Consider the following 27,908-nt stretch of genomic DNA (forward strand, 5'->3'; position numbering starts at 1 on the left):
ATCTTCACTATTAATATTCACGCACTCTCCTTCCTTAGATATATCCATCTCATGCTCCTGAGCACTAAGATTTTCCATATCCTGTTCCTGGATATATCCTCCTGCTGTTCTGGTAATAGCATCCAGAAGTACAGAGGGACTATCCAGACAACTCAATTCCTTACCATGATTATTGACATCAAGCTTATCACTTCCCTGACTTGGGAGATCCAAATGCACTATCTCTTTATGTGAGGAGGAGGGACGGTCCCCTGTAAGCCAAATTTGTAATCTTAGCATCCATAGTTATAAACCTAGCATCTTGTTCCTTTCTGTATTTATCAAATAAATCCTGTTGTTTAATATTCTGTTCCTTAATAGTCTTAGCCTCCACTATACCCTCCAGGAATGCCAAACGGGTCACCAGTTGATTTAAGGCAGCTTGTTGACCTACCATAGATCCACTAAATATCTCCCGTGACTCACTTATAGTTTTCAGAGCCAAATTCAGGCTAATGTGTAGATTGGATAAGAGGGGTGAAACAAAATCCCCTCTCTCTTCACTACCAGGACCAAATGTCTCATGTTTATCCTTAATTGCTGGAAAACTATCTTGTATAATTAGACTAGGATCGGGAGCTCTATCCACCATTTTGGGACAATGGTTCCCTTCCTTGTCCTCAGTCTGAGTATTACGTGTCTTTTTGTATATGGAAGTTGTACCAATCATTTGGCTCACTTTGGATGGGGATTCCAACCTAACATCTTGTTGTTTCCCTATCAAGGTACAGTTTCTAAATTGTACGGGTGCCACTCTCGATGCCCCTTCTGATAAACTCCTTACCCCCTTATCTTTAGATAAAATTCTCCCTGGTGGTATCTCTAAATGAATAATTTATTTAAGCAAATCACCCGTGGCATCTGCCATAAGTAAAATTGAATCATCCAACTCACAGTCCCCCAGAGGTTGATTAAAAATAAGCTTAGAATTACTAAGGGTTCCTTTAAATTGTTCCCCCCAACTAGCATGCTTGTTAGACACCACCTGGGCAGTTCCAAGGTCACTTTGCATCTTATCGTGATCATCCTAAAATGAATATCGCTGGTGAAATATGATTTGGCTGCTTAATACCGTACAGGTATATCCCCCTCGTTATTGCTTTTCGTAATTGATTTTGTCAAATCCAATCCTTGAGATTCCCCAACAAGCCTTTTTTCATTAAAAAAGCCTTCTCTGGAGAGGGGTGGAGGCATGGAAACGTACCACCCTTTTATTACCAATCATACTTTGTTGAAGACATTCCTCATCTGTGAGTTCCTGTCTCGACACCAACCCGTCCCTATAGATTCCTGAAGCCTCTATACCCAATCTATTTGGATTTCCCCTTATAGCGACTAGAGACTCAGGGACTGCAGGACCAGCAATCGGATATTGCCCCATACACCCTTCAGATATAGATTTAGGATTACCATTACTATTTTCAACCAATATGTTTGAGGCACTCATATTTTCCATATGCTCTTTAACAGTAGGTTTTTCCAATTCTATAGGTGCCCCCAATTGGGCTCCTGCTATCTTAGTTTCATTACTCTCAGTCGTTTCAAACCCACTTCTAAGTGCCGGCATAGTTTAAAAATTTTATAAAAGAGCAAAAAGAAAAACAAAAAAAAAGAAAAGAAAATCAAACTATTTCCGTAATAGCACGCAGGGAAAAATTAAGAAGGAAAGAGGAGAGTATAGCTTGCAGCCTCTATTGAAAAAAAATGACGAAGTAAGAACCAACAATTCCTTTAAGTATTTAGAGGCTGGATATGGGATAAAAAGTAATAAAAAAATCTGTATGGCAAGATATAAAAAATATATAACCTTCAGTTGAAATCCAATAGCCATAAACAGAATAAAATCATGTTAATCAGCAATAGTCCAACACAGAAAAGAAATATAATTGGCCAGTCACAGGGTAAGGAACGCCCGACAGCTTAAGGAGCTGCCGGAGTCTGACTCCCCCCCTTACCCTGTATACTGGCTGGAGTACAGTCAAAATGCGAAGGCAACAGGATTTCTCATTCAAAAGTACTCACAAAGCTACAGCACTGACACAGATCACAGCTAAACAGCTCAACAGCGGCTCCAGCCCTTACTGCCTCCAGGGCTTAACGCTGCAAGGGTGGTTGGGCCGGCTATTTCTGGCCGAGAACAGTCACGTGATACGTCACGTGGGCGTGCAGGACCCCGCCTCCTCCAGGAAGCAGGGGGAGCAGCAAGAGCTCGGCTCGCAGTGCTGCAGGGAGCAAAGATGTACGAATCAAGTTGGAACGTTAATACGTTCAAAAACACAAAGCGCTCCTCACACGGAACATAAACCACGCTGCTCGGGCGGTTGGGCTGGCTATTTCTGGCCGAGAACAGTCACGTGATACGTCACGTGGGCGTGCAGGACCCTGCCTCCTCCAGGAAGCAGGGGGAGCAGCAAGAGCTCGGCTCGCAGTGCTGCAGGGAGCGAAGATGTAGGAATCAAGTTGGAAAGTTAATACGTTCAAAAACACAAAGCGCTCCTCACACAGAACATAAACCATGCCGCTCGGGCAGTTGGGCTGGCTATTTCTGGCCGAGAACAGTCATGTGGTACGTCACGTGGGCGTGCAGGACCCTGCCTCCTCCAGGAAGCAGGGGGAACAGCAAGAGCTCAGCTCGCAGTGCTGCAGGGAGCGAAGATGTAGGAATCAAGTTGGAACATTAATACGTTCAAAAACACAAAGCGCTCCTCACACGGAACTTAAACCACGCCGCTCGGGCGGTTGGGCCGGCTATTTCTGGCCGAGAACAGTCACGTGATACGTCACGTGGCCGTGCAGGACCCCGCCTCCTCCAGGAAGCAGGGGGAGCAGCAAGAGCTCGGCTCGTAGTGCTGCAGGGAGCGAAGATGTAGGAATCAAGTTGGAACGTTAATACGTTCAAAAACACAAAGCGCTCCTCACACGGAACATAAACCACACTGCTTTCAGAAGAGCTGTCTACTGGCTTAAGATAAAGGACAGGATCCTCCTTAATACACTTTCTCTCACTTCCAAATGCCCAAATTACATGGCACCTCCCTACCTTGTTGAAAGAATAAACAAGAGAACTTCCGACCGACCCATGAGATCAGCCAACGCCTACACTCTAGAGGTTCCTAGATATAAACGGGCTACAGCCGGCGGTTCTAGCTTTCCGGTTATAGCTGCTGAATCTTGGAACTGACTCACTTTAGAGCTTAGAACAGACCAACCCTACTCCAGATTTAGGCGAAAAGTTCTATCCTGGTTACGGACCAATGATGTCTAACCTCGCCGACCTCTTCTACTCCTAACTGATCGCCCGCACTTACACCTTGGCCCTCATTACAACTCAGGCGTTAAGGGTGTAACGGCGCCATCGGCGCCGTTAAACCCTTAACGCCTGATTACAAGTGTCCCTTTGCGGGTTGGTGTTTAACGCCTGCTTTTAGCAGGCGTTAAAAATCCAACCCGCAAAGGGACTTTGGAGCTAATTACGGCACCGTAATTTACGGTGCCGTAATTAGCGCCTTCCCCATTCCCATTATGCCCTACGGGGGCATAATTGGGAATGGGGAAGGGCAAATGGTGAATGGGGAATTACCGCCCCACTCACCTTGGAATGGGGCGTTAATTCCGCCATCCACCATGGCAGAATCGTAACCTTAGCGCCATGGACCATGGTGCTAATAGCACCATGGTCCTCCGCCAAGGTTGTAATGAGGGCCCTTGACTGTAAACTGTACCATGACCGCTAGACCTGTTCTTTTTCAACTGTATATGCTCCTTTGTACCACCTGACTATGTGTTGGTATATCCTATTAGGACCTTCTTGGTTTTATTGCAAACGATGCGAAAGTAACTATGTTTATCATTGTATGTAACTATGTTTATCATTGTATGTAACTATGTTTATCATTGTATGTAACTATGTTTATCTTTCCACGCATGTATATAACTACCCTGTAACTAAGCTTTTAAGTATCCTTGTAATGCTTGCGCTCAGCTACCTGAGGGTTTTAGTTTGCGCTCTATCAAATAAACAAACAAACAAACAGTATCAAATAGTTACACAAAGGACAGCAATTACTATGATTCAAGCAAACACTGACTCAAGGTTTTCAAGTAAAAGAAGATGCATTTATTTCACTCTTCAGTTGTATAACATTAAACTATTATAGCAGCTTAAAAATCACTAACTTAATACACCACACAACGTCCCTTAAATTCCAGACAAGTTAAGCTCACAAAATGAAGTGGGAGCAAAAGGGCGGGAAAGGGGGGGGAAAGACAAAGTTAAAAGAAATTAAGTCACACCAACAGGTAAGTACTCAGGGCAATTGAACAAGCAGAACTACAGTGATCTCAGAAGTTCAATGGATCAGACACTACGCAGAAACACTCAATAATAAAAAACCCAATATAAGAACTTCACCATCTTCAGAGCACGAGTGGTCAATTGAAATAAAAAAAGAGGAAATCTACAGAAACATTCTAAAATTAAGCACATCGAGAGCACCAGGACCAGATGGTCTAACAAATCAACACCTAAAACAACACCCAGAACTATGGGCAGACATCTGCTACTTATTATTCCGAACCATCCTCCAGACGAAACAAATACCTTCTTCCTGGCGGTGTGCCATTGTAGTACCAATTTTCAAAAAAGGTGATCGAACCGACCCCAAAAATTACCGGCCGATAGCTCTGCTTGATGTGGTTGGAAAAATGTTTGCCTCCCAGCTCCAAAACCAACTATTACGTTGGATCCAAGATACCAAAAGATACGATCTTCGGCAAACTGGATTCGTGAAAGGAGTTGGCTGCGGGCTGAATCTAACAATTCTGAACTTTCTGAAAATGGAAGCAATTCGACAAAATAAAAAGATCTACGTAGCATTTGTCGATTTATCTAGCGCTTTTGATACCATCGACCGAAGGATGCTCTGGGAAAAGATGAAGAAATGGAAGTGCCCAGATAATCTACTACAACCTATAAAAGAACTCCACACGGACACAGTCATTAAAATCCGACTTGATTCAAGTGGAACGTTGAGCAAGCCTATCGAAATGAACCAAGGTGTGAAACAAGGCTGCCCGCTTGCAGCAACGCTGTTTGGCTTATTTATATCTGACATTGGCGAAAGTCTAGCAGCTGTAAACTCTTTTCCACCAAAAATAAATGGGCAGGCAATAAGCTGGATGCTCTATGCAGATGACATTGCATTACTGGACCTAACACCAATTGGACTAACTCGAAAACTAGCAGCTTTAGAGAAATACGTAGAACAAAATAAATTAAAAATCAATCCAACAAAATCTGAAATAATAATCCTGCAAGATTTAACACGAAACAATAAACGGAGTACAAAAAGTACCCCAAAGTGGAGACTGAGAAACGAAATTTTAAGATGTGTAAAAAAGACAAAATACCTAGGTGTTTGGATTAATAGTAACATAAACGATGCTCCTTGGGCAGAGAATGCTAAACAAAAATGCAGACAATTAGCAAGTCAAGGAGTAGTAATAAACAAAAAGTTTGGGAAATTCTCACTACAACCAGTAATAGCCCACTACAACCAAAAAGTGATCCCATCACTGATTTATGGAGCAGAATGTGCCCTAGGATTGTCTGCCACTCTATGGCCAGAACTAGAAAATCAATATTGGAGGAGGGTTCTGCATTTACAGAAAGGAATCTCGAGTGCATGTATGAGATATGAACTTAATTTAATATCCATGCACGCCCGAGTGCTATGGAACATGCTATCCATATATCGGAAAATCATCACAGTAGAATGCTTGCCTCAATTCAAGATCTTACAAAATGCTATGAAAGGCAACAAAGAAACTCTACTATGTAAATGGGCAGACGGGTGTAAAAAGCAATTAGAACAACTGGGAACTGATCAAGACACCCTGAGAAACAACCCGAATTATGTGAAGAAAAAGCTATGGGAACAGGATTGGTGCTCGACAGTTGACGATCGCAATCGCCACAAACTTATGGAAGATGCAGCTATAGAAGCTAAAGATCGAAAACAACTGCCTCAATATTTGATGAGATCAGCTAATGCAAGACATCGAACAAATTATATGAAATTTCGTATGAACTTAATAAACACCAGAGTAAGCCGAGCAATAAGAACGAGGAATCTGAAAGCATTACTCAGGTGTCGTTTCTGTAATAGACATCAAGAAACCCTTAAACACCTAACACTGTACTGTGAGGCCCTGAAAAATCAGAGATCTATACACTTAGGACATACAGTGCGAAAATATGCCACCTTAAGTGGAGAGGATCTATGGCGAAAATTTCACAACCCATGTGAAAAAGACACTTTCGGGTTGACATACTTCGTGGAAATACTTGAAAACCTCCTAAAAGAGAATTAAATTAGAGAAAGAATCTAAAAAGTAATGGGTGCTTCCGAAGTGCTGAGATGAGATGAAGAGGCGAAGTAAAACAAGATAAAGGATTGGTAATGGATTAATAAATCATTTATAGCGAACAGAGTAATGGAAAAAAAGAGAATAACTAGGTCGGAGAGAAGTAACAAGCTATGGAACGCTACACTCTGCTAAGAAAAATGCACTGTAAAGACCCACTTCTGAAGCACCCTAGAGAGAGATAGGGGAGGAATACTGTGTATAATTTTGTTTTTTCAAAAAGTTTGTACAAACTAAAAGAAAAAAAAAAAAAAAAAGAAAAAACAAGCAGAACTACAGTGATAGCATCAGATAGAAAAGGCTTAGGGCCAAAGTCAATGGGTTCAAAGTCTTTTGCTCAAGATCACATAGTTCAGGGTAGTTTGCGGTAAAGTTTGTGGCACGGTTTCCGGACGAAGTTGGATGATAGAAAAGTTAGTTCAAACAGAAGAGAAGGACAAGCGCTCGGTTTGGAGAAAGATTTCAAACACTTTCACCGTGGCTGAACGAGACGGACAACCGGATTTGCACAATACCTTAAAATGGAGAGGGAGGCGGACGTTCCTGGTGGTTCCTGCAGGCTCACGGTTCCTTAAGCGACTGTCGGACTGGAAGACTGGAGAGTCCTGCGCCACCCAGGGAAGAAGCCAGCAGCAGAGCAAAACAACGAATAAAAGGTGCGCTCCTTAAAACCCAAGCAGGGTCCGATCTTTCCTGGCTATCCGGCCCACTGTAGCTCTGTACAGCGAATTCGACCAGAGGAGGGGTCCTGGCTTGTAGTTTGGGCAAACTGGTTGGTCCCACCAGCTCAAGGGAAGAAGTTTCCTGGAGGATCTTCTCTGTCGTCGGATTCTGAAGATTTGGACCTGCAGCAGGGCTTCACCGGGTGGTTCAGTCGTTGTAGGGGTCCACTTCTGCCAGTTCCTCTTTGGTTCTTTCGTTCCAGTGGTGACTCTGCCTTTCCAGTTCCCAGAGACCTGCTTTTTATGCAGTTTTCCCCCATTCATACAGCCTGGCTGTCAATCACACAGCAGGGTGGCTGTCCTGGCAAGGACAGTCCCCTCAGGCAATCAAACAGGAGTGCAACTTGGGTTATCAAGGTAACCCATGGCAGCGGTCCGAAGATCCCTCCCTCACATTCTGCCTACCTAGACTTTCAGGCGCCTTAAGGAGGGTTTCTGTGCAGAAGCCCGCGAAAAGACAGCGAACAAAGGAATCATCCCCAGTATGGCGTGCAGAGAAAAACACGAAAAAGACTTTAACAAAAAGAAATGGCGAATAAAGCCAGCCGGAGCAAAATAAAATTATTTGGTCAAGTGGGTTTATGTTCGAGGCTAATATAATAGCCTAAAACAATACCACGTTTATATAAGATAATCGTGGTAGAAAAGTTAGGGTAGTTACCACTGCCACCAGCCAAGTCTTGATGTAAAGGGAGCGAAACAATGTTCCAAGAGACACAGACAAAAAGGGATAAGAGTTAACCCTTTCCAATACTCCATGTAAGATGGGGTGTACTGGGTCTGTGGTCTGAAGTGACTAAAATAAAGGTAATGGCAACTTTACCTTATCTGAGGGACAGTAGTCAGTCCCAGAAAATGGAGTCAGGGGGGAAGTCTTAAAGACAACCCTGTGTCACTGCACTGAAAGTGCTGTGTAACACATGAACCATATGAGGCCATGGAGTAGGTGAGGCTCCAGTGCTCAAGATCACACAAAAGTGAAAACACACACAGCAAAACACATGTAAGAGTGGGAAAAAGGCTCACACTCTTACCAGGTGAAAAAAAGAAACCCTACCTATTGAGGGACTCATATATAATATATATGTATAATTTTGTTTTTTCAAAAAGTTTGTACAAACTAAAAGAAAAAAAAAAAAAATTATACATATAATATATATGTATAATTTTGTTTTTTCAAAAAGTTTGTACAAACTAAAAGAAAAAGAAAAAAAAATAAAAACAAAAAGAAAAAACAAGCAGAACTACAGTGATAGCATCAGATAGAAAAGGCTTAGGGCCAAAGTCAATGGGTCAAAAGTCTTTTGCTCAAGATCACATAGTTCAGGGTAGTTTGCGGTAAAGTTTGTGGCACGGTTTCCGGACGAAGTTGGATGATAGAAAAGTTAGTTCAAACAGAAGAGAAGGACAAGCGCTCGGTTTGGAGAAAGATTTCAAACACTTTCACCGTGGCTGAACGAGACGGACAACCGGATTTGCACAATACCTTAAAATGGAGAGGGAGGCGGACGTTCCTGGTGGTTCCTGCAGGCTCACGGTTCCTGAAGCGACTGTCGGACTGACATGAAGTAGGAAGACTCAATAGGTAGGGAAATCAGCCATTTATGAGAATTCTCCCCAACACTGGCGGGAGCCTAGAATGTGGTAATGTTCGAGGAAAGATTTTATTTGTAGGCTACTGTGTCAATGATTTTGAGGAGAAATGGGACAGTATTGATAGGGCGATAGTTGGTGTGGATGGCTGGGTCAAAGGGTGGTTTTTTCAGATGTGGTGAGATCCAGGATTGCTTAAGTGTGAGGGGAAATGGTGAAAGGAACACAGTTGTAGCACCAACTGTAGATTATAACAGAGTTCGGGTATTTGGCCGTAGCAAAAATGAATAACAGTTGAGTCACCGGCTTTGTGATTTACTTGTTTCATCGTGTTCTTGATACAATTAATCCTTAAAGGAGAAGGGTAAGGTTTAAATCCTTAGTTTCTGAATCCTCTACACGTGTCTCACCCTCAAAGAGAATGATGGCTCATCAGGAGGAATTAGAAGGATACGTTTCTATACAGCAATGCAGTTCAGAGAAGTTATTTTAAATATTCAATTTCCTTTACATGTGTATTGATTCATGGACGTACCCTAACTTTGCTTGCTAATTAGTTTTAAGTGAGGGGCGATTCCCTAACTTAAGTGAAAAATCCCATTTCAGGGCTAACATCAAGGGGGGGCGGTCCTTCCTGTAGGTTAGACCACCCTATCTAGGATTTATTTGTCTGATAAACTCCTTCCAAAAACTTTGCGGAAAAGGAAAAGCAGCAAGCCAGTTTAATTCGACAAAAACAACTCAATTAAAATCACGTTGTTCGCCATAGGTTTGAATTATGTCTGCAACACCCCAGAAATCTATCTTAAGTGAGAGGAGGACATAGCAGGCTGTGAAGGAAGAGTTGATTATGGCAGCAATCAGAGGGAGTAGGGGCTCAACACAAACTTTGACCGGGAGGCTGAGAGAGTGTCTCCCTTGCAGCGGGAAGTTTAAGGCCGGCGATGATGTTAGCAAGGGCAGTGATGCTGATGGACTGGAATTTAAAGGATGGGATGTCGTCACAGGTGGGACCAGTTTGGATGTCGGCCGTAGGCCACGTGGCTTGTTTAGTTAGTACCTTGGATTAGAGCTGTGTGATTTTTCCTGTGAGGGTGTCTTAGATCTTATTATAACATTATAACATTAGGATCATGGTTGCGGTCTCTAATATATTCAATTAAATCGTCTTTGGTGCAGGCTCTTCTCCTATAGTCGTATTTTCTATATTCTATACATTTCCACCAGGTTTTATTTTCGTTTTTTCTTTCAAAATTATATAAATATCCCGCTTGACAAAGCTGTTTGTTTCCTTTGTCGGAAACTAAATAATTAGCTTTGGTAGAAAAACACACATATTTAGATTTAATTCTACACTAATCGTTTATAATGATTTTCTAAATAATGATCAGTCTTATAGCAACTTATTTTTAAGAATTGTACCGTGCAAACTTTCCATTCTCAGTAATTACTGTTATTTTGCCTAATTTGTATAGACAGCGTAGCACTCCTTCGTTCTCTTCTCACAGTCATTAGGTGACAGTTTAACTGACTTTCTTTTTCCTTTCATGAGTTTTCCCTTCCTGAAATACTTCTCTTGCGTTATTTGTTGTCCAATCATATTCTCTCTAACACATTGGGTATGAGGAAGTTTCTGAAAACACTCTTATGCCATTTTCTTTCTACTCCATTTATAAAAACATTTCTCCATACCTTCATTTCTAGTTAATTTTTAATTAAACAACTACTTTACAAGTGTTTCTATGTGCGATTTGGAAATATATGAACAATTTTGTATAACGTACATGTCTCATGCAGTCATTTCCATCGCACACATTTCATCCGCTGTAAAACAACCCCAAATTGTTGTTTCGCCTCAATGGAGAGATTTCTTGGGGGAAGACTCTGTTTTGGATGGTCACTAGTCCGGGTTCTACCCTCTGATGGGGAATGAAGCAGCCCTGGTCTCAGTGATCGATGACATTACACTTATCAGGGACCAAGGTGGCAGCGCTCTCCTCATCATGCTTGACACATCAGCAGCGTTTGACACGATTGACCATTCCATTCTATGTCAGCGCTTTCAGGAGGTCGGCATCACAGGTTCCTGTGATTCACCTCTTTTCTCTTTCATCACTCTCAGGCTTTCTCACTCCATCCCTACAAGTCCTCCACAACTCCTATGGCCTGTGGGTACCCCCAGGGCTCTACAGTATCACATCTTTTATTTAATATCCATGTTAGATCCCTGGTAGAGCTGATCCGCTCTCACAGGTGTTGTTTCTAATCCTATGCGGCCGAGACCAAACATATCTTGAGAGTGGAGGAGAATCCAGCTGACTCTGCCAGGCGCCTGAGAGTGTGCCTTTCAACCATCAGCAGCAGGATGGGCGCCAATTGGCTTAAGCTCAATGGTGAAAAGTGTGAGGTTATGTTAATTGGCCCTTTGGCTGTGAGACAGGCATGGACCTCAGACTTCTGACCTACTAGCCTAGGGAAGATGCTGGTGCCTGTTGACACCATAAGAAAATGTTGGTATCAAAATGAGTTCTTCATCTCCTGACTTCCAGGACAGTGCCACCTGCAAATCAGGTGTTTTCAAAGCCATAAATGCTTAAGAAGGTCAATCCCTTCCTTCCGCAGCCTTATCAGGGTCTCGTTATTTCCACAGCAAATTCACGAGTCTTCGATTGCTGCAATGCAGCTCTTCTTTCCCAGCTGAAATAGCAAATCCGTAGGCTTCAGATTCTGCAAAATGCAACCACACGCTTGGTGATGGGTATGCCTTGATTCTCCCATGCCACGCCTATTCTGATCCAGCTTTACTGGCTGCCCGTTGAGTGTCCCATTAAGCGTAAGGCTCTCTGCCTGACCCAATGCACGCTGCATAGGCAGGGAGCGGCCTTTCTCCAGGAAAAGATTTCAGTCTGTGTCCCCTCTAGGGCTCTTCGCTCAGCAAGCCTTGGCTTGCTAGTGGTGCCTCATTTTAAGGTGGCCACAGTGGGCGGGTAAGTTTTCTTGGTGGCTGCCCCCATCTCTGGAACTCCTTTCATATTTCCCTTAGACTAACTAAGGATTTCCTTCACTTTAGAAAAATGCTTTAACACTTTCCTCTTCCCTCACAGAGTAATTTCCTGGTTATTCCTTCCCCTCTAAGCTTGCTTTTATTCTATCATAGCACCAGGATACATCTGAGTGATAGCGCACTATAGAAGAAAAACATAACATTGCCCCTCCCATGTCCTACCTTCACCTGCCTACATTTCAAAGAGATATGTTGTTTTGATTGCACATAAGCAATACCACCCTGTGATGCTTGACAAGTTTTAGATGTAGGGCAATCATTGACCTAATGTAACAGACACACAAGTTCAAGCCAGCATGAAAGGTACCGGGACCACATAAGGTGAACGGAACAGTGCCATGACAGAACACAATGATTAATATTGGAGCCCAAAACAAAACAAAAAAATAATACAGCAAAACAGTTTAGATGAAACTAATGTTTTTTGCTCTACAGGTAAACAAGTTGCCTAGACTTATTTAGATTTAGATAGCCAGAATAAAATGCTGTTGTGGATATTACTTTTCATGCAATGTCCTAAGAGGCAGCATACTTGCTGATTGGAAAGAGCACCCGCCCGTACTTAAAATACTCCTTTTCCATTACACCACTACTTCTCTGCTGACTTTTGTATATCTGGCAACTGCAGGCAGATTTATCTGCAACCCCCAGTGGACATGAATGCACAGGACTTTGGGAATCATGCTAGATGTTTACTAATGAAACATGGCATCCAGCTGTGGTGCACAGCCTGCATCATGCAGGGATGGGATGCTGACATATGAATTAGGATACCTGGCTCCTGTGCCATGTTCTGTGATTGTCAGGTGTCTGTTCTTGACAGTATGCATCATGTAATGGGTTAAAGAATGTCTCCCTCGCCACACTGGTGTTCTCTGTTGTTGCAGCCACGTTGAAACCCTGTTGCAATACTTACTACGCTCTGTACACTTCTATGGCTCCTCAGTATGGACTAAAACATGCTTTCTCAGATCTGAGGATCTTATGAAGCTTTTCCTGCACTTTGTGCACTTGTAGGGCTTCTCACCAGTATGGATCATGAGATGTTTTCTCAGATCTGAGGAATGAATGAATGTTTTCTTGCACTCTGTGCACTTGTAGGGCTTTACCCCAGTATGGATCTTCTGATGGCTTCTTAGGGATGAGAGGTCACTGAAGGTTTTCTTGCATTCTGTGCACTCATAGGGCTTTTCCCCAGTATGGAACCTCTGATGGCATATCAGAGTTGTTGAGTGACTGAATGTTTTCGTACACTCTGTGCACTTGTAGGGTTTCTCTCCTGTATGGATCCTCTGGTGGCTTCTCAAAAGAGAGGGTTGACTGAAGGTTTTCTTGCACTCTGAGCACTTGTAGGGCATCACCCCTGTATGGATCCTCTGATGGTTCTTTAGAGATATGGGTCGGGTGAAGCTGTTCTTGCACTCTGTGCACTTATAGGGCTTCTCCCCTGTATGGGTCATTTGATGGTTCTTTAGAGATGAGGACTGATTGAAGCTTTTCTTGCATTCTGTGCACTTGTAGGGTTTCACCCCTGTATGGATCATACAATGTTTTTTGAGATCTGAGGACTGAATGAAGCTTTTCTTGCACTCTGAGCACTCGTATGGCTTCTCCCCAGTATGGATCCTCTGATGATTCTTTAGAATTGAGGATTGGTTGAAGCTTTTGCTGCATTCTGTGCACTTGTAGGGCTTCTCCTCAGTATGGATCCTCTGATGGTTCTTTAGAGATGAAGATTGAACAAAGCTTTTCCAGCATTCTGTGCACTTGTAGGGCTTATCCCCAGTATGGAACATGAGATGTCGTCTCAGATCTGAGGACTGAATGAAGCTTTTCTTGCACTCTGCACACTTATAGGGCTTCTCCCCAGTATGGATCAAGAGATGTTTTCTCAGATATGAGGACTGGTTGAAGCTCTTCTTGCACTCTGTGCACTTGTAGGGCTTCCCTCCTGTATGGATCCTCTGGTGGCTTCTCAGATTGGAGGACCGATTGAAGCTTCTCTTGCACTCGGTGCACCTGTAGGGCTTCTCCCCCGAATGGATACTCTGGTGGCTTTTTAGAGATGAGGGGTGTTTGAAGTGTTTCTGGCACTCTGTACATGAGTACACCCTTGTAGGCTGCAATGGGAGCAGTGGCATATTATTGTCCTTACCACACTCCGTACTCTCATAGGGTGTCTCGTCATTATGGTTCATGCTGTGATGCACCCTAAGAACTGAAATGGTGTTAATTTTGCCCTGTGCACCATCGTAGGCCTTTTCTTCAGTATTGCACAGATGAAAATGATTTAATTATATTCTCAGACTCTGTGGACTCATTGTGTTTCTCCCTCATGAGGGAAATTGTGTGTACGATTTGACTGGATTTGCAAGTAAAGAGAATCCCTCAAACACTCCATATGGATCCGCAAAGAGGTGCGGCATGTTTGACTCTCCTGAGAGGGTGGTGATAACTCTGCAGGGTCCGTGGTCTGGCGTTGTGCATCTCCTCAGGATTCCACTTCCTGCTTAATGTATCCGGTCACCTTACATTTATTTCCAGACTTTTGGCGCTGGTTTAGGCACTGTTGAAAGAAACAAAGATTCAAGTTATTGTTTTATATCACTGTACAGAAAGAAATGTGAATGGCACTTGTGAAGAGGTGTGAATTCTTGTTCCCATTCCTCCTTCATATTATTTGGTCCAATTTAGTGGCAATAAACGAATTTAAAAGCCTCCTCACACCAAAATGTCAACAGAATTTAGAGGTAGAGCTAGCACCAAATCTGCTGGTGGCGGTCTCGAGCCAGCCTATGCCATCCCTCATCCCTTCATCTTAACTATACAAGCAGCTGGGCTGCCACACAATTTAGTATAATTATTCTCATAATTGTTCTTTTATAACACACTTAATACCGGGGACCAGTTTATAAGCGCAAGCCCAGAATTCGAACCTGTGCTGCTATGTGTTGTCTTGCTTCCTAAACAAATGCTTTGCCCCGAGCTATCCTCCCGGCCCCCTGCCCTTAAGAACTTGGGGATGGTGTTAGACCCCGCCTGGCCTTTGGAAGCTGATAGGGATTGCCACTGCTCAGCTTGTGCAGGTATGACCGACCAGAGAGAATCCATTTGGGTTCAGCAAGGTGTGGGTGGAGAGTGGAAAGAGACGGATCAGATCACATGAGCTCCCAGATCAACAGTGAAGGTACTGGTAGGTGTCAACTTGGCGGTAATTGTCCTAGCAGAAGGGCTTCTGGCAGGCTAATGACTGCCTCCGGCCTGACGCTCATGTTCAGAAACCTAACTGGGCTCTGCAGAGACCTGGAGAAAGCATGGATTCTAACAAGTCTCTAAAATGAGAGACTTGTGTGATTCTGGGCACATTTGTTCTCCTCCATGGTCGAGAGATTGGATCACCTTGCTACCATCAGTCATCCAGGCACTCAGCTTCTCCTTCTGCGTAAACTACTGAGGTTGCTGAAGACAGTCTACTCTATCACCATCGTCCTCCCTGCTTTATTTCGACATTACAGTTAAGGGAATACATGCTTCCATTCTGCACGGCTCTCCTAGCAGACAACTTGTGTGGATATAGTGACTATGTGCACCTGTGCCAGTAAATCTGTTTGTATCCTCATATCTATGCCGGAACACTTTAGCACACTGCTAGGTTGAATCCTTATGCTAGCAAAACATGTATGGATAAGTACACTGCAGACCACATCTGCTGCGCGCGCACGCGCGCGTGCCCACGCACACACACACACACACACACACACTGTTTTTGCCTGTATGACTGAAAAACTGCTGACCCTATAACACATAGCTACACTGACTCTGCTTTGCTTTGAAGTTCTAGCTAAATATATATTGCATGGCCAAAGGGGACCGAATCGTGGCACGAGAGAACTGCTGGACTGACAGAACGCTGGGAAATCCTCACCGGGCCGGTCGAGGAGAGAGGTGGTGTTGGCTGACAGTGGAATCATATCTGAAAGAACAAGAACATTGCAGCAGGAGCAGGAAGCCAAGGCGGGTTTCTTTCTGATGACGGGCTCCATGCTTCTGGCTTGGGAAAGCGTCTCCAGGGCTGTAGATGTTGATGCAAGTACCCGAGTAAATATTGCTGGAATGAGAGAGCGCGGAACCGAACGGTGAGCCCGAGAGCACAGTGGGACCCCGGGAAGGAAACAAAAGGGGACTTTGGAAGAGGCAAAGCAGCGTAAACGTTAGGTAAATCAGTGTGATCTTCAAAGTCCCACTGCTTTTGCAGTGAAGTGATAACGGGAAGAACCATACCCCCTTTTTCACTAAAAGAGAAAGCAACATTGTTGTCATAAAGATGTCCTGGCAGGAGAGTAAAACAGGCACACAGCAGATCTGGGATTAACACCCATAAAGAAAGCAAGAGAAGGCACTCAAAGGCCTGGCGGGGGAGTCTACCAGGTGCTCTGCGGGTCTAGGACTGAGTAACAGGGAACTCAAGGAAAATACATTCTGTTGAAGTTCTAAAGAGAAGTTGCATGCTGAAAGACCAGGGTAAGGAAGTACTCTCCCTGGAGTGGATACAATTATCAAGAAGAGGCAGGCATCCTCTTGAACACTGGTTTTGTTGGAAAACTGAAAACCTGGGGAATTGAGTCATTCCCCCAGAACTGAGACTATTTTTTTTGTGGTGGAACTAAAGCCTGGGAAAGGGATTCATTCCCCCGGTAGTGAGAACACTCACCTAATTAGGAATTGCACCCGTTTTGATGAAGTTTTTGGCTGAACTTGCACATTTGCACCTTTCACACATTTTCATTAGAATGAGAGGCTTAGGATAGGATTTTGGACACTGAACAGTTTTTACTTTTGTACATTGTGGCATTTCACTGGCCCTTAGTTTTTGTTCCGGTAGGGAAATGTCCTCTTAGGATAGGGTTAGTTTTCCAAACCCCTTTTTCTGGTAATAAAAGGTTGTAGCCACAAACATGAGTTCCATGTGTCCTTGTCTCATTGCTGGCTCCTTGCAATACCCAGAATATAACTGGTTAACTTTTAGTTTAGCCTACGTACCAATCCCCTACAAACCTTAACTCACTGTACTATCCCTATAATAACTTTGTAGTTTGAGAAACCTGAGGGTATTCTTAAAGATAGGCGCTGGGGATCCTTTGTTCAGGTGGCCAGGGAAGGGCATTCGCTCTTGGATCCCAACCCTGGGGGTGGACAAGTGAGGGAGAATCACCTGGGCAGCGGTTCCTCAGGGACTGCAGAAGGAATGCCCTCGGGTGCGGCACAGTATCCCCTTTCTTTTGACACACCACTACCCGACATCCCCTGTCTGTATGGGATATTGTCACCAACATCCCATTCTACTCCAACCTTTTGCCAATACCTAAAAGAAGGCGAAACCATAAGAGAAAACAAAGACCACCCCTCAATTCCAACATGAGTTTTACCCCTCTTTCCTCGAAATCCACTTTTCACTACATTACACTCAAACCCCTTTTCCTGACAAAAATCTACATCTTTATTGCTTTTTGCAAAACACCATAATTCCCATAATCCCATTCCCCTATTGAAATACCCAAGGACTGAGACGAGGAAGAGAGGGACTGAGAGTATGAGGATTACTGAGGAAAATCATTTTGAGAGACAGAAGACAGACTATCCCATCCTAACAGTAAGTTGTCCCACTAATAAAGTCATGCAGGCCGAAACCCTGACAAAACATCTGCTACCAATTAACACCTCACAGGTGTACAAAGGAGGCTGCCCAGGGAGAGAAGGTAGTTGCTCTTGGGAAGCCAGGAGGATGGCTGCAAGGCTGAGTCTGGCAGAGGATCCCTACCTAAATCTCAAGCACTCAGAGAGAGGCTGGAGGCAAGACAGGACCGGGCTAACTGAGCCGCTAAACCTGAGTACGTGGAACCTGGAAAGCAAGCTGTGGGAAGGCTGCAAGAAGGCCAGGCGAGAGACCCACATTTCCAAGTGGCAGCTGATGGAGTTAAGCAGAGAGCGTCCTTCTGGAAGTCCTTGATGAGAAAGTGAAAACTGAAGAACAACAACAACCGGTGAGTGATGCGAGATAGTAGAACAAAAGGCTGGCTGATTTGCTGTGAAAAAAGCAGTATCGAGCACAATTGCATGTAAACCGGCAACCGCGTTTGAAAGAATGAAGATTGCTTTAAAGCGACAGGATGATATATTGTATCGGTGTGGTCCTGCTGTAGTGAAGACGGCACAGTTGAAAGTCTTTGAATGTAAAAGTAGAACTGAACCGATGAAACAGTATCCATGTAAAAAGCTTGTGCCCGACCGAGGGGTGCTTTCAAGTAAGAGTGTGAAAACAGAAAACAGCCTGCACCTGATTGAGGTGAGCTTTTCAAGTGGAAAGTAGAAATAAGAAAGAGCTTGCGCCCGATCAAGCGGAGCTCAAAATTGTAAAACTACAAGTACCAGAAAGCTTTGCTACACAAGAAGCAGAAGTGCTTGTTGGAGTGGTCAGTTATAGTGGGGAAGTTACATCTATGCCATTTCAAAGGTTTTTGACACCAACAAAGTTTGGGGAAGGGAAATCCAATTGAGTTAAGAGAAACAGAACTTTGTACCTTCATTTTTGAAGCAAAAGAAGCTTGTTTGCAAAAGACATTTGCAGTATTTATTTTCAACCAGCCAAAGCCTGTTTTTTAACATTGAGAGAAACCTGTTGAATGAAGATTGAGAAAAGCCTGTTTTGAACTTTAAGAGAAGCCTGATTTTGTACAGCCGGAAATCGGGTGAAAAGTTGAACTACTCCAGCAAGCCAGAATGTGCCTTAAAGAAACTGTGTCGCCTAACTCTAATGTATATTATCCCAAGGTGAAATCGTAGGGGACGGGAGTTAACCCTTCTGTGGATTGTTGAACACACTGTTCTTATTATTTAAGTACATTAGCCACACACCTTTTTGTATGAGCTGAGGGCAGGTAATAGGTTAGTGTAATTATAATGGTTTTGGACTAGACTGACTAGGATGGATTTTCTTTAGTTTAATGGTCAAGATTACTCCCATTCTAGCGTTAGGGCAAGGCAGGAAGTCCCCAACCCTTTGAAGCTGTTTAATAAACACCCTTGAACTTGCTCTTTTGTGTTGTTGTCTTGCTTTTGATACCATGGATTCCTCACAGTAGCTTGTGGTATTTCAACTAAACCACCAGCGCATAATTGGTTGTACCAACCTATCTGCCTGAATAACCAGCTCGAAGTTAAATCAACACAGCAATTATACCTATTCAATCATAATCGGTCCTATCTCACTGAAACTAGGCCCCTCACACAGAATCATAGACACACACAATTCCTCATATTCTGGAATCATTATAGCCATCGCCACATACACTGCTACACCGAAGCAACCCTTTCCATAACCTGGCCCCTGGACAATAATGCCATCTGTAAAGTCTACAGGCCAGTTGGCCTATAGCATGCTCGGAACATTTCCATAATTTCACAACTAACCATCGTCACAGAGTGAGAAGGAAATCCATAAGGAAACCCTAAAATGAACCAACCACAAACGCAGACCCGAAAAAAATAAAAAGCTTAATATCACCCTTCCCATCTCTCCCTACTCATCACCCCTACCTCCCGATTCTCAGCAACTGCACGGTTATAGGATTGCCACAAAGAAAGCCGAATCAGGAAGGAAGACAGAACAAGGAGAGACTGGGAAGCAGCCCTTCAGGTCAGGCATCTCAAGACTGTACAGGCTTCCCACGTCCTCAACTCAAGAGGTTTCTATCTCCAGACACCTCCTGAAACAACAAGAAAATCCACATCATTTTGACCTAGCATTGAACCAAGAAACAGGACTAACCAAAGACCTACCATACTTGCCTGCATTTACCATGACATCCATTCAACCAACCATAAGACAGGACCCGCAAGAAAGAATACCTGTTAGTCCATTCATCACTACACACTCTGCAACATCCATCACAACCACACACTAAGAGATGTGCTAGATCACAAGAAGAACCCTTGCTAAGCCTCTTTACATCTGACAACCTTATTGTGGATCCCTGGGAAACGAATGAAACCAACCTTAACAGCCCAACAGCGATGGCCCAAGTAGCCAAACCCACCCAGAAAGGCGAGGCACAAAATGCGTCCTGACCAAGGCACGTTCTGCCTCCAAGCACAACTCGTAGGCCTTCTTGACCTTCTCTTCCAAGACCAGATAAAGTACTCTTCATCACAGAAACTTGGTTCTCAAGAGATAATTTTCTGGTTATCCACAAGAGTTCATCTGTGTTAATGGAAAGAATGGGAGAGTATAGCTCTGGTGCTCAGAGACTCCATCCCAGTCTCTATTGGCACCATCACAGACTGTGAATCGCTCTCTCTGACATGCTCCACTAAGCTTCCACTTAATATACAGGCCTCCCTCCTTCAGCCCTCACCAGCTCACTGATGCCATCCTGTCTGTAGATCAGCAACTACTAACTATACTTGGAGAGTTCAACATCTGGCTTGAGAAAGAAAACAACGGAATTACAAAGTCACTTGGAACAAATCTTGCAGCATAACACCTCAAAAGGATGGTCATTGGTCCCACATATCTGGATGCACACCGGGTAGCATTTTTTGTAATGAAAACATACATAGTGTCTGTTTCCTAGCGCACCTGCCCTTTGTAGAGCATTAATCTATCCAATTCACAATATTCACAGAGACACCAGGCCTTGCAGTACCTTCATCAGAACCATCGACCATGACCAGACTGTGGAAAGAAATACACATCAACTTTCTACCAGAAAAACTAAACGCAAACAAATCTGCTGTATCCACAGATGGAACAACAAGAACAATGTGGATGCAACACTCCACCACATGTACACATGTATTGTGTTTGGGTTGGACTGCAATGCCCCCCAAAACCCTTTCAAAAACTCTCAAAAAAAGAAACAAGCCAAATGGTTCACCCCCAAGCTGAATCACTCAAAAAAGGAAAATTAGAAAACCAAAGAAAAACTGGAGGAAAACAAGCATAACTCTAGCAGATTTGCCTATGATAAACAACCACACCTTTATAGGGCATACGTACTCGAAGCTAAGAATGCACACAACTCCAAATGCATGTTCAACACAACGAAACAGAAATGTATATGATCATCAGAGAATTAAAAAAACGACAGTTTGTATCCAAGAGTTATGCGACCGGATTGCTGCACACTTCAACAAAAGGATCCTAGACATCCAGGATCACCTTGCCAATAAAGGATGTTCCTACCCACCTGCCACCAACAGGATCCCGCTAACACCTCCCACTACCTGCTCTCTATTGTCTTTCCACCTTCTGTCTGCAGAGGACCTACAAGCTACCACCGACTCATGCGACCTCTCAGGATAGATATCCTGAGGATCCAAGTCTCCCCATTCTTTACAAATCAAACATGAAATCTCCAGCGCCCACCTTCCTTTCCCTCCTCGATATATGACATGATATTTGATTTATAGCGCACCTATACACAAGTGTTTCAAGGCACGATAATGACTCCATCAGCACCGGAAGAGACGGATGCATACATCAGACCTATGCTCGAAATGTCCAGAGCAGACCCATATGACCCAGCCAGCTATCGTCCCATCTCAAACACGCCTTGCATCAGGAAACCTCTAGAAAGATCCATACATCGTCAACTTTGGGTCTTTACTGAAATCAACTAACTCCTGAATGAGGTACAGCACGGATTTAGACCTTCTAGGAGTACCGAATCAGCCCAGTGCTCCATCTTGGATACACTTAATCGCAATGCGGATTAAAAAAGCGGAGTGCGCACCCATCCCGCTAGACTTCTCAGCCACTTCTGAAACCTTCATTCACAAGATCCTCGTAAAAAGACTGGAAGACATTGGTATCAAAGAATCAGCTCTACACTGAGTCAACTCCTACCTCACTGACGTGTAATTGGAACCAAGCTGCCAAGAACAGGTTAATGAGCGCATGGGATGCTATTCCTGTCGGTCTTGCCCTTATCTTGAAAGTGTCTAATAAAAGACAGTGATGTCTAAATTCTTGCTACACATGTATGCTCTATGCCACCGAGTGCTTAGTGATATAAGTACTATAGTGCCTTGCATAGACGGTTGACCACTGAAAGCTCTATACTTTGAAAGAGTATGCAACGTAACCTGGGTCTTTAAGAAAATGTTCCTTACGTAGGACCTGAAGTGAACGCTAAAATGTGCACCATGCAGACTGGAAACCAATTCATTTATACCTTCCAAAAGGGGTCTTTGCAGTGACTGGCAGGGTAACCTTGTCCTTATGCCGCTGTACACAGAGAAAAATGAGTGGGGAAGTGATAAGACGGGCCAGCTAAAATTGCCCATAGCAATCTCTTCAGGAACATGACAGTACGTTCCCTGCCGGGGTCTCTCACTGTTCTGCAGGCAGGGTTTGTGTCGCTGAAGATGTCATCAGCAAGAGAGAATTACACAACACGACTCTAGATCGGGTGACCTCATTATAAGGATCAGGGGCAGGGTGTCAGATTCACTGCCACACAGGATGGCTTTGGGATTACTAGATTCAGACAGCTGTCCATCACTTATGTATGATGTCAGCCTATTAAGTAGAGATGTTCCATTTTGTGGGAATATATTGGCTGACAGATATCTGTTCAGGGGACTGGCAAGTGAGCTGATCAGACGATGACTGCCTTGATGGGAGAAGCGGTCCTGAGCTGAAGTGCCCCATCCTTTGACAGGGGGTGTCCCTGCTAAGCTTACATGCCGGGGCACCTATCTAAGTGATGTGCTGGGTATAGATGCTCGGGCACCTATCTAAGTGATGTGCTGGGTATAGATGCCGGGGCACCTATCTAAGTGATGTGCTGGGTATAGATGCCGGGGCACCTATCTAAGTGATGTGCTGGGTATAGATGCGGGGCACCTATCTAAGTGATGTGCTGGGTATAGATGCCCGGGCACCTATCTAAGTGATGTGCTGGGTATAGATGCCGGGGCACCTATCTAAGTGATGTGCTGGGCATAGATGCCCGGGCACCTATCTAAGTGATGTGCTGGGTATAGATGCCGGGCACCTATCTAAGTGATGTGCTGGGTATAGATGCCGGGGCACCTATCTAAGTGATGTGCTGGGTATAGATGCCCGGGCACCTATCTAAGTGATGTGCTGGGTATAGATGCAGGGGCACCTATCTAAGTGATGTGCTGGGTATAGATGCCCGGGCACCTATCTAAGTAATGTGCTGGGTATAGTGCCCGGGCACCTATCTAAGTGATGTGCTGGGTATAGGCCCTTGAACTGAAATAATGCTCATTCAGTACAAACTATTCTCTGGAATTGTATTCTATCATGTAAAGGTTTGCATTATGAACCTGGATTGGGTAATAGCACATTTCTAAATAGAGAGTGGCGCTTTCTATTTCTATCGCAGGTGCTTTTGCATCGTATGCCTGAGACAGAGTGCAGAGGACACTATTAATTTACTTGCAGTTGCTTTTGCATCGTGCTGCATGGCTTGCTTTCTGAATATGCCTGAGACAGAGTGCAGGGGACACTATTGATTTACATTGCAGTTGCTTTTGCATCCTGCTGCATGGCTTGCTTTCTGAATATGCCTGAGACAGAGTGCAGGGGACACTATTGATTTACATTGCAGTTGCTTTTGCATCGTGCTGCATGGCTTGCTTTCTGAATATGCCTGAGACAGAGTGCAGGGGACACTATTGATTTACGTTGCAGTTGCTTTTGAATCGTGCTGCATTGCTTGCTTTCTGAATATGCCTGAGACAGAATGCAGGGGACACTATTGATTTACATTGCAGTTGCTTTTGCATCGTGCCGATTTTATTGCTTTCTGAATATGCCTGAAACATAGTGCAGGGGACACTATTGATTTACGTTGCAGTTGCTTTTGAATCGTCGTGCTGCATTGCTTGCTTTCTGAATATGCTTGAAAGAGAGTGTAGGGGACACTATTGATTTACGTTGCAGTTGCTTTTGCATCGTGCTGCATTGCTTGCTTTCCGAATATGCCTGAGACAGAGTGTAGGGGGCACTATTGATTTACATTGCAGTTGCTTTTGCATCGTGCTGCATTGCTTGCTTTCTGGATATGTCTGAGACAGAGTGTAGGGGACACTATTGATTTACATTGCAGTTGCTTTTGCATCGTGCTGCATTGCTTGCTTTCTGAATATGTCTGAGACAGAGTGCAGGGGACACTATTGATTTACATTGCAGTTGCTTTTGAATCGTGCTGCATTGCTTGCTTTCTGAATATGCCGGAAACAGAGTGCAGGGGACACTATCGATTTACATTGCAGTTGCTTTTGAATCATAATGCATTGCTTGCTTTCTGAATATGTCTGAGACAGAGTGTCGGGGACACTACTGATTTACATTGCAGTTGCTTTTGAATCGTGCTGCATTGCTTGCTTCCTGAATATGCCTGAAACAGAGTGAAGGGGACACTATCGATTTACATTGCAGTTGCTTTTGAATCGTGCTGCATTGCTTGCTTTCTGAATATGTCTGAGACAGAGTGTCGGGGACACTACTGATTTACATTGCAGTTGCTTTTGAATCGTGCTGTATTGCTTGCTTTCTGAATATGCCTGAAACAGAGTGAAGGAGACACTATCGATTTACATTGCAGTTGCTTTTGAATCGTGCTGCATTGCTTGCTCTCTGAAAATGCCTGAAACAGAGTGCAGGGGACACTATTGATTTACGTTGCAGTTGCTTTTGCATCGTGCTCCATTGCTTGCTTTCTGAATATGTCTGAGACAGAGTGTAGGGGGCACTATTGATTTACAATGCAGTTGCTTTTGCATCGTGCTGCATTGCTTGCTTTCTGAATATGCCTGAAACAGAGTGCAGGGGACACTATTGATTTACATTGCCGTTGCTTTTGGATCGTGCTGCATTGCTTGCTTTCTGAATATGTCCGAGACAGAGTGTAGGGGGCACTATTGATTTACAATGCAGTTGCTTTGCATCGTGCCGGTTTTATTGCTTTCTGAATATGCTTGAAAGAGAGTGTAGGGGACACTATTGATTTACGTTACAGTTGCTTTTGCATCGTGCTGCATTGCTTGCTTTCTGAATATGCCTGAAACAGAGTGCAGGGGACACTTTACGTTGCAGTTGCTTTTGCATCGTGCTGCATTGCTTGCTTTCTGAATATGCCTGAAACAGAGTGCAGGGGACACTATTGATTTACATTGTAGCTGCTTTTGCATCGTGCTGCATTGCTTGCTTTCTGAATATGTCTGAAAGAGAGTAGACACTATTGATTTACATTGCAGTTGCTTTTGAATCGTGCTGCATTGCTTGCTTTCTGAATATGTCTGAAACAGAGTGTCGGGGATTTTATTGATTTACGTTGCAGTTGCTTTTGCATCGTTCTGCATTGCTTGCTTTCTGAATATGTCTTAGACAAAGTTCAGGGGACACTATCGATTTACATTGCAGTTGCTTTTGAATCGTTCGGCATTGCTTGCTTTCTGAATATGCCTAAAACAGAGTGCAGGGGACACTATTGATTTACATTGCAGTTGCTTTTGAATCGTGCTGCATTGCTTGCTTTCTGAATATATCTGAGACAGAGTGTCGGGGACACTACTGATTTACGTTGCAGTTGCTTTTGCATCGTGCTGTATTGCTTGCTTTCTGAATATGCCTGAAACAGAGTGCAGGGGGCACTACTGATTTACGTTGCAGTTGCTTTTGAATCGTGCTGCATTGCTTGCTTTCTGAATATGCCTGAAAGAGAGTGCAGGGGACACTATCGATTTACGTTTTACATTGCAGTTGCTTTTGAATCGTGCTGCATTGCTTGATTTATGAATATGCCTGAAAGAGAGTGCAGTGGACACTACTGATTTACATTGCAGTTGCTTTTGAATCGTGCTGCATTGCTTGCTTTCTGAATATATCTGAGACAGAGTGTAGGGGGCACTATTGATTTACAATGCAGTTGCTTTGCATCGTGCCGATTTTATTGCTTTCTGAATATGCTTGAAAGAGAGTGTAGGGCACACTATTGATTTACGTTGCAGTTGCTTTTGCATCGTGCTGCATTGCTTGCTTTCTGAATATGCCTGAAACAGAGTGCAGGGGACACTATTGATTTACGTTGTAGTTGCTTTTGCATCGTGCTGCATTGCTTGCTTTCTAAATATGCCTGAAACAGAGTGCAGGGGGCACTATTGATTTACATTGTAGTTGCTTTTGCATCGTGCTGCATTGCTTGCTTTCTGAATATGTCTGAAAGAGAGTAGACACTATTGATTTACATTGCAGTTGCTTTTGAATCATGCTGCATTGCTTGCTTTCTGAATATGTCTGAAACAGAGTGTTGGGGACATTATTAATTTACGTTGCAGTTGCTTTTGCATCGTTCTGCATTGCTTGCTTTCTGAATATGTCTTAGACAGAGTGCAGGGGACACTATCGATTTACATTGCAGTTGCTTTTGAATCGTTCGGCATTGCTTGCTTTCTGAATATGCCTGAAACAGAGTGCAGGGGACACTATTGATTTACATTGCAGTTGCTTTTGAATCGTGCTGCATTGCTTGCTTTCTGAATATATCTGAGACAGAGTGTCGGGGACACTACTGATTTACATTGCAGTTGCTTTTGAATCGTGCTGCATTGCTTGCTTTCTGAATATGTCTGAAAGAGAGTAGACACTATTGATTTAATTGCAGTAGATTTTGAATCATGCTGCATTGCTTGCTTTCTGAATATGTCTGAAACAGAGTTTCGGGGACATTATTGATTTACATTGCAGTTGCTTTTGAATCGTGCTGCATTGCTTGCTTTCTGAATATGCCTGAAACAGAGTGCAGGGGACACTATTGATTTACATTGCAGTTGCTTTTGAATCGTGCTGCATTGCTTGCTTTCTGAATATATCTGAGACAGAGTGTCGGGGACACTACTGATTTACATTGCAGTTGCTTTTGAATCGTGATGCATTGCTTGCTTTCTGAATATGCCTGAAACAGAGTGCAGGGGACACTATTGATTTACGTTGCAGTTGCTTTTGCATCGTGCTGCATTGCTTGCTTTCTGAATATGCCTGAAACAGAGTGCAGGGGGCACTATCGATTTACATTGCAGTTGCTTTTGCCTCGTGCTGCATTGCTTGCTTTCTGAATATGCCTGAAAGAGAGTGCAGGGGACACTATCGATTTACGTTTTACATTGCAGTTGCTTTTGAATCGTGCTGCATTGCTTGCTTTCTGAATATGCCTGAAACAGAGTGCAGGGGACACTATTGATTTACGTTGCAGTTGCTTTTGCATCGTGCTGCATTGCTTGCTTTCTGAATATGCCTGAAACAGAGTGCAGGGGACACTATCGATTTACATTGCAGTTGCTTTTGCATCGTGCTGCATTGCTTGCTTTCTGAATATGCCTGAAAGAGAGTGCAGGGGACACTATTGATTTACGTTGCAGTTGCTTTTGAATCGTCGTGCTGCATTGCTTGCTTTCTGAATATGCTTGAAAGGAGTGTAGGGGGCACTATTGATTCACAATGCAGATGCTGTTGGGTTCCTGCAGGCACATGCATTGGACTTAGAAGACCTGCTTTTGAGAGATTATTTTCTCTGACATTTTGAAAGAGATATATGGTTTAGGTGTAATTCCCCATGTAGGATAGACAAGCATTTTGCAAACATCCTGGTGTTTCTGACATGACTTGGTAATTCTTGAAGATTGTGAAGTGCCCATCAGAACAGCTAATCGTATGTTGATATGAAAGGTTGCTTTTATTTTTCAGCGCCTGCTCTGAATGGGATGTGGAATACATGTGGTCATCCATTGTGATTCATATGCTGTGAAATGATCTAGTGACTTAGATATGGTTTTTGACTTGTGGCATTTTAAGGAGTAGGCTGAGAAGGGGTTTACGTTTTAATAACACACATTAAAGTACATGTTTAATAGTTAGCTAATTTATTGAGTCCAACTCAGTTCTTGAAATATGTCATGCTGTGATGACATAGTGTAATGCCATTCAGTCTACTGATGCGGTTTTGTTTTACTCAATGCAAGGCAGAGTGATTTGG

At 43.6% G+C, this 27,908-nt stretch overlaps 1 protein-coding gene across 1 annotated transcript in view; it reads right to left on the reverse strand.

The window, feature by feature from the left end:
• Positions 1-10,473: 10,473 nt before the first annotated feature.
• Positions 10,474-27,908, reverse strand: part of LOC138528726 (zinc finger protein 271-like) — a 38,973-nt gene continuing 21,538 nt past the window's right edge. The window contains exon 2 of the mRNA XM_069640594.1: positions 10,474-14,410. Within this exon, the coding sequence (XP_069496695.1) occupies positions 12,777-14,042 (1,266 nt within the window). The 5' untranslated portion in view covers positions 14,043-14,410 and the 3' untranslated portion in view covers positions 10,474-12,776. The remainder of the gene's footprint in view (positions 14,411-27,908) is intronic.

This window comes from Ambystoma mexicanum, chromosome 7q (assembly GCF_040938575.1).
Source record: "Ambystoma mexicanum isolate Mex_15411 chromosome 7q, UKY_AmexF1_1, whole genome shotgun sequence".
NCBI lineage: Eukaryota > Metazoa > Chordata > Amphibia > Caudata > Ambystomatidae > Ambystoma > Ambystoma mexicanum.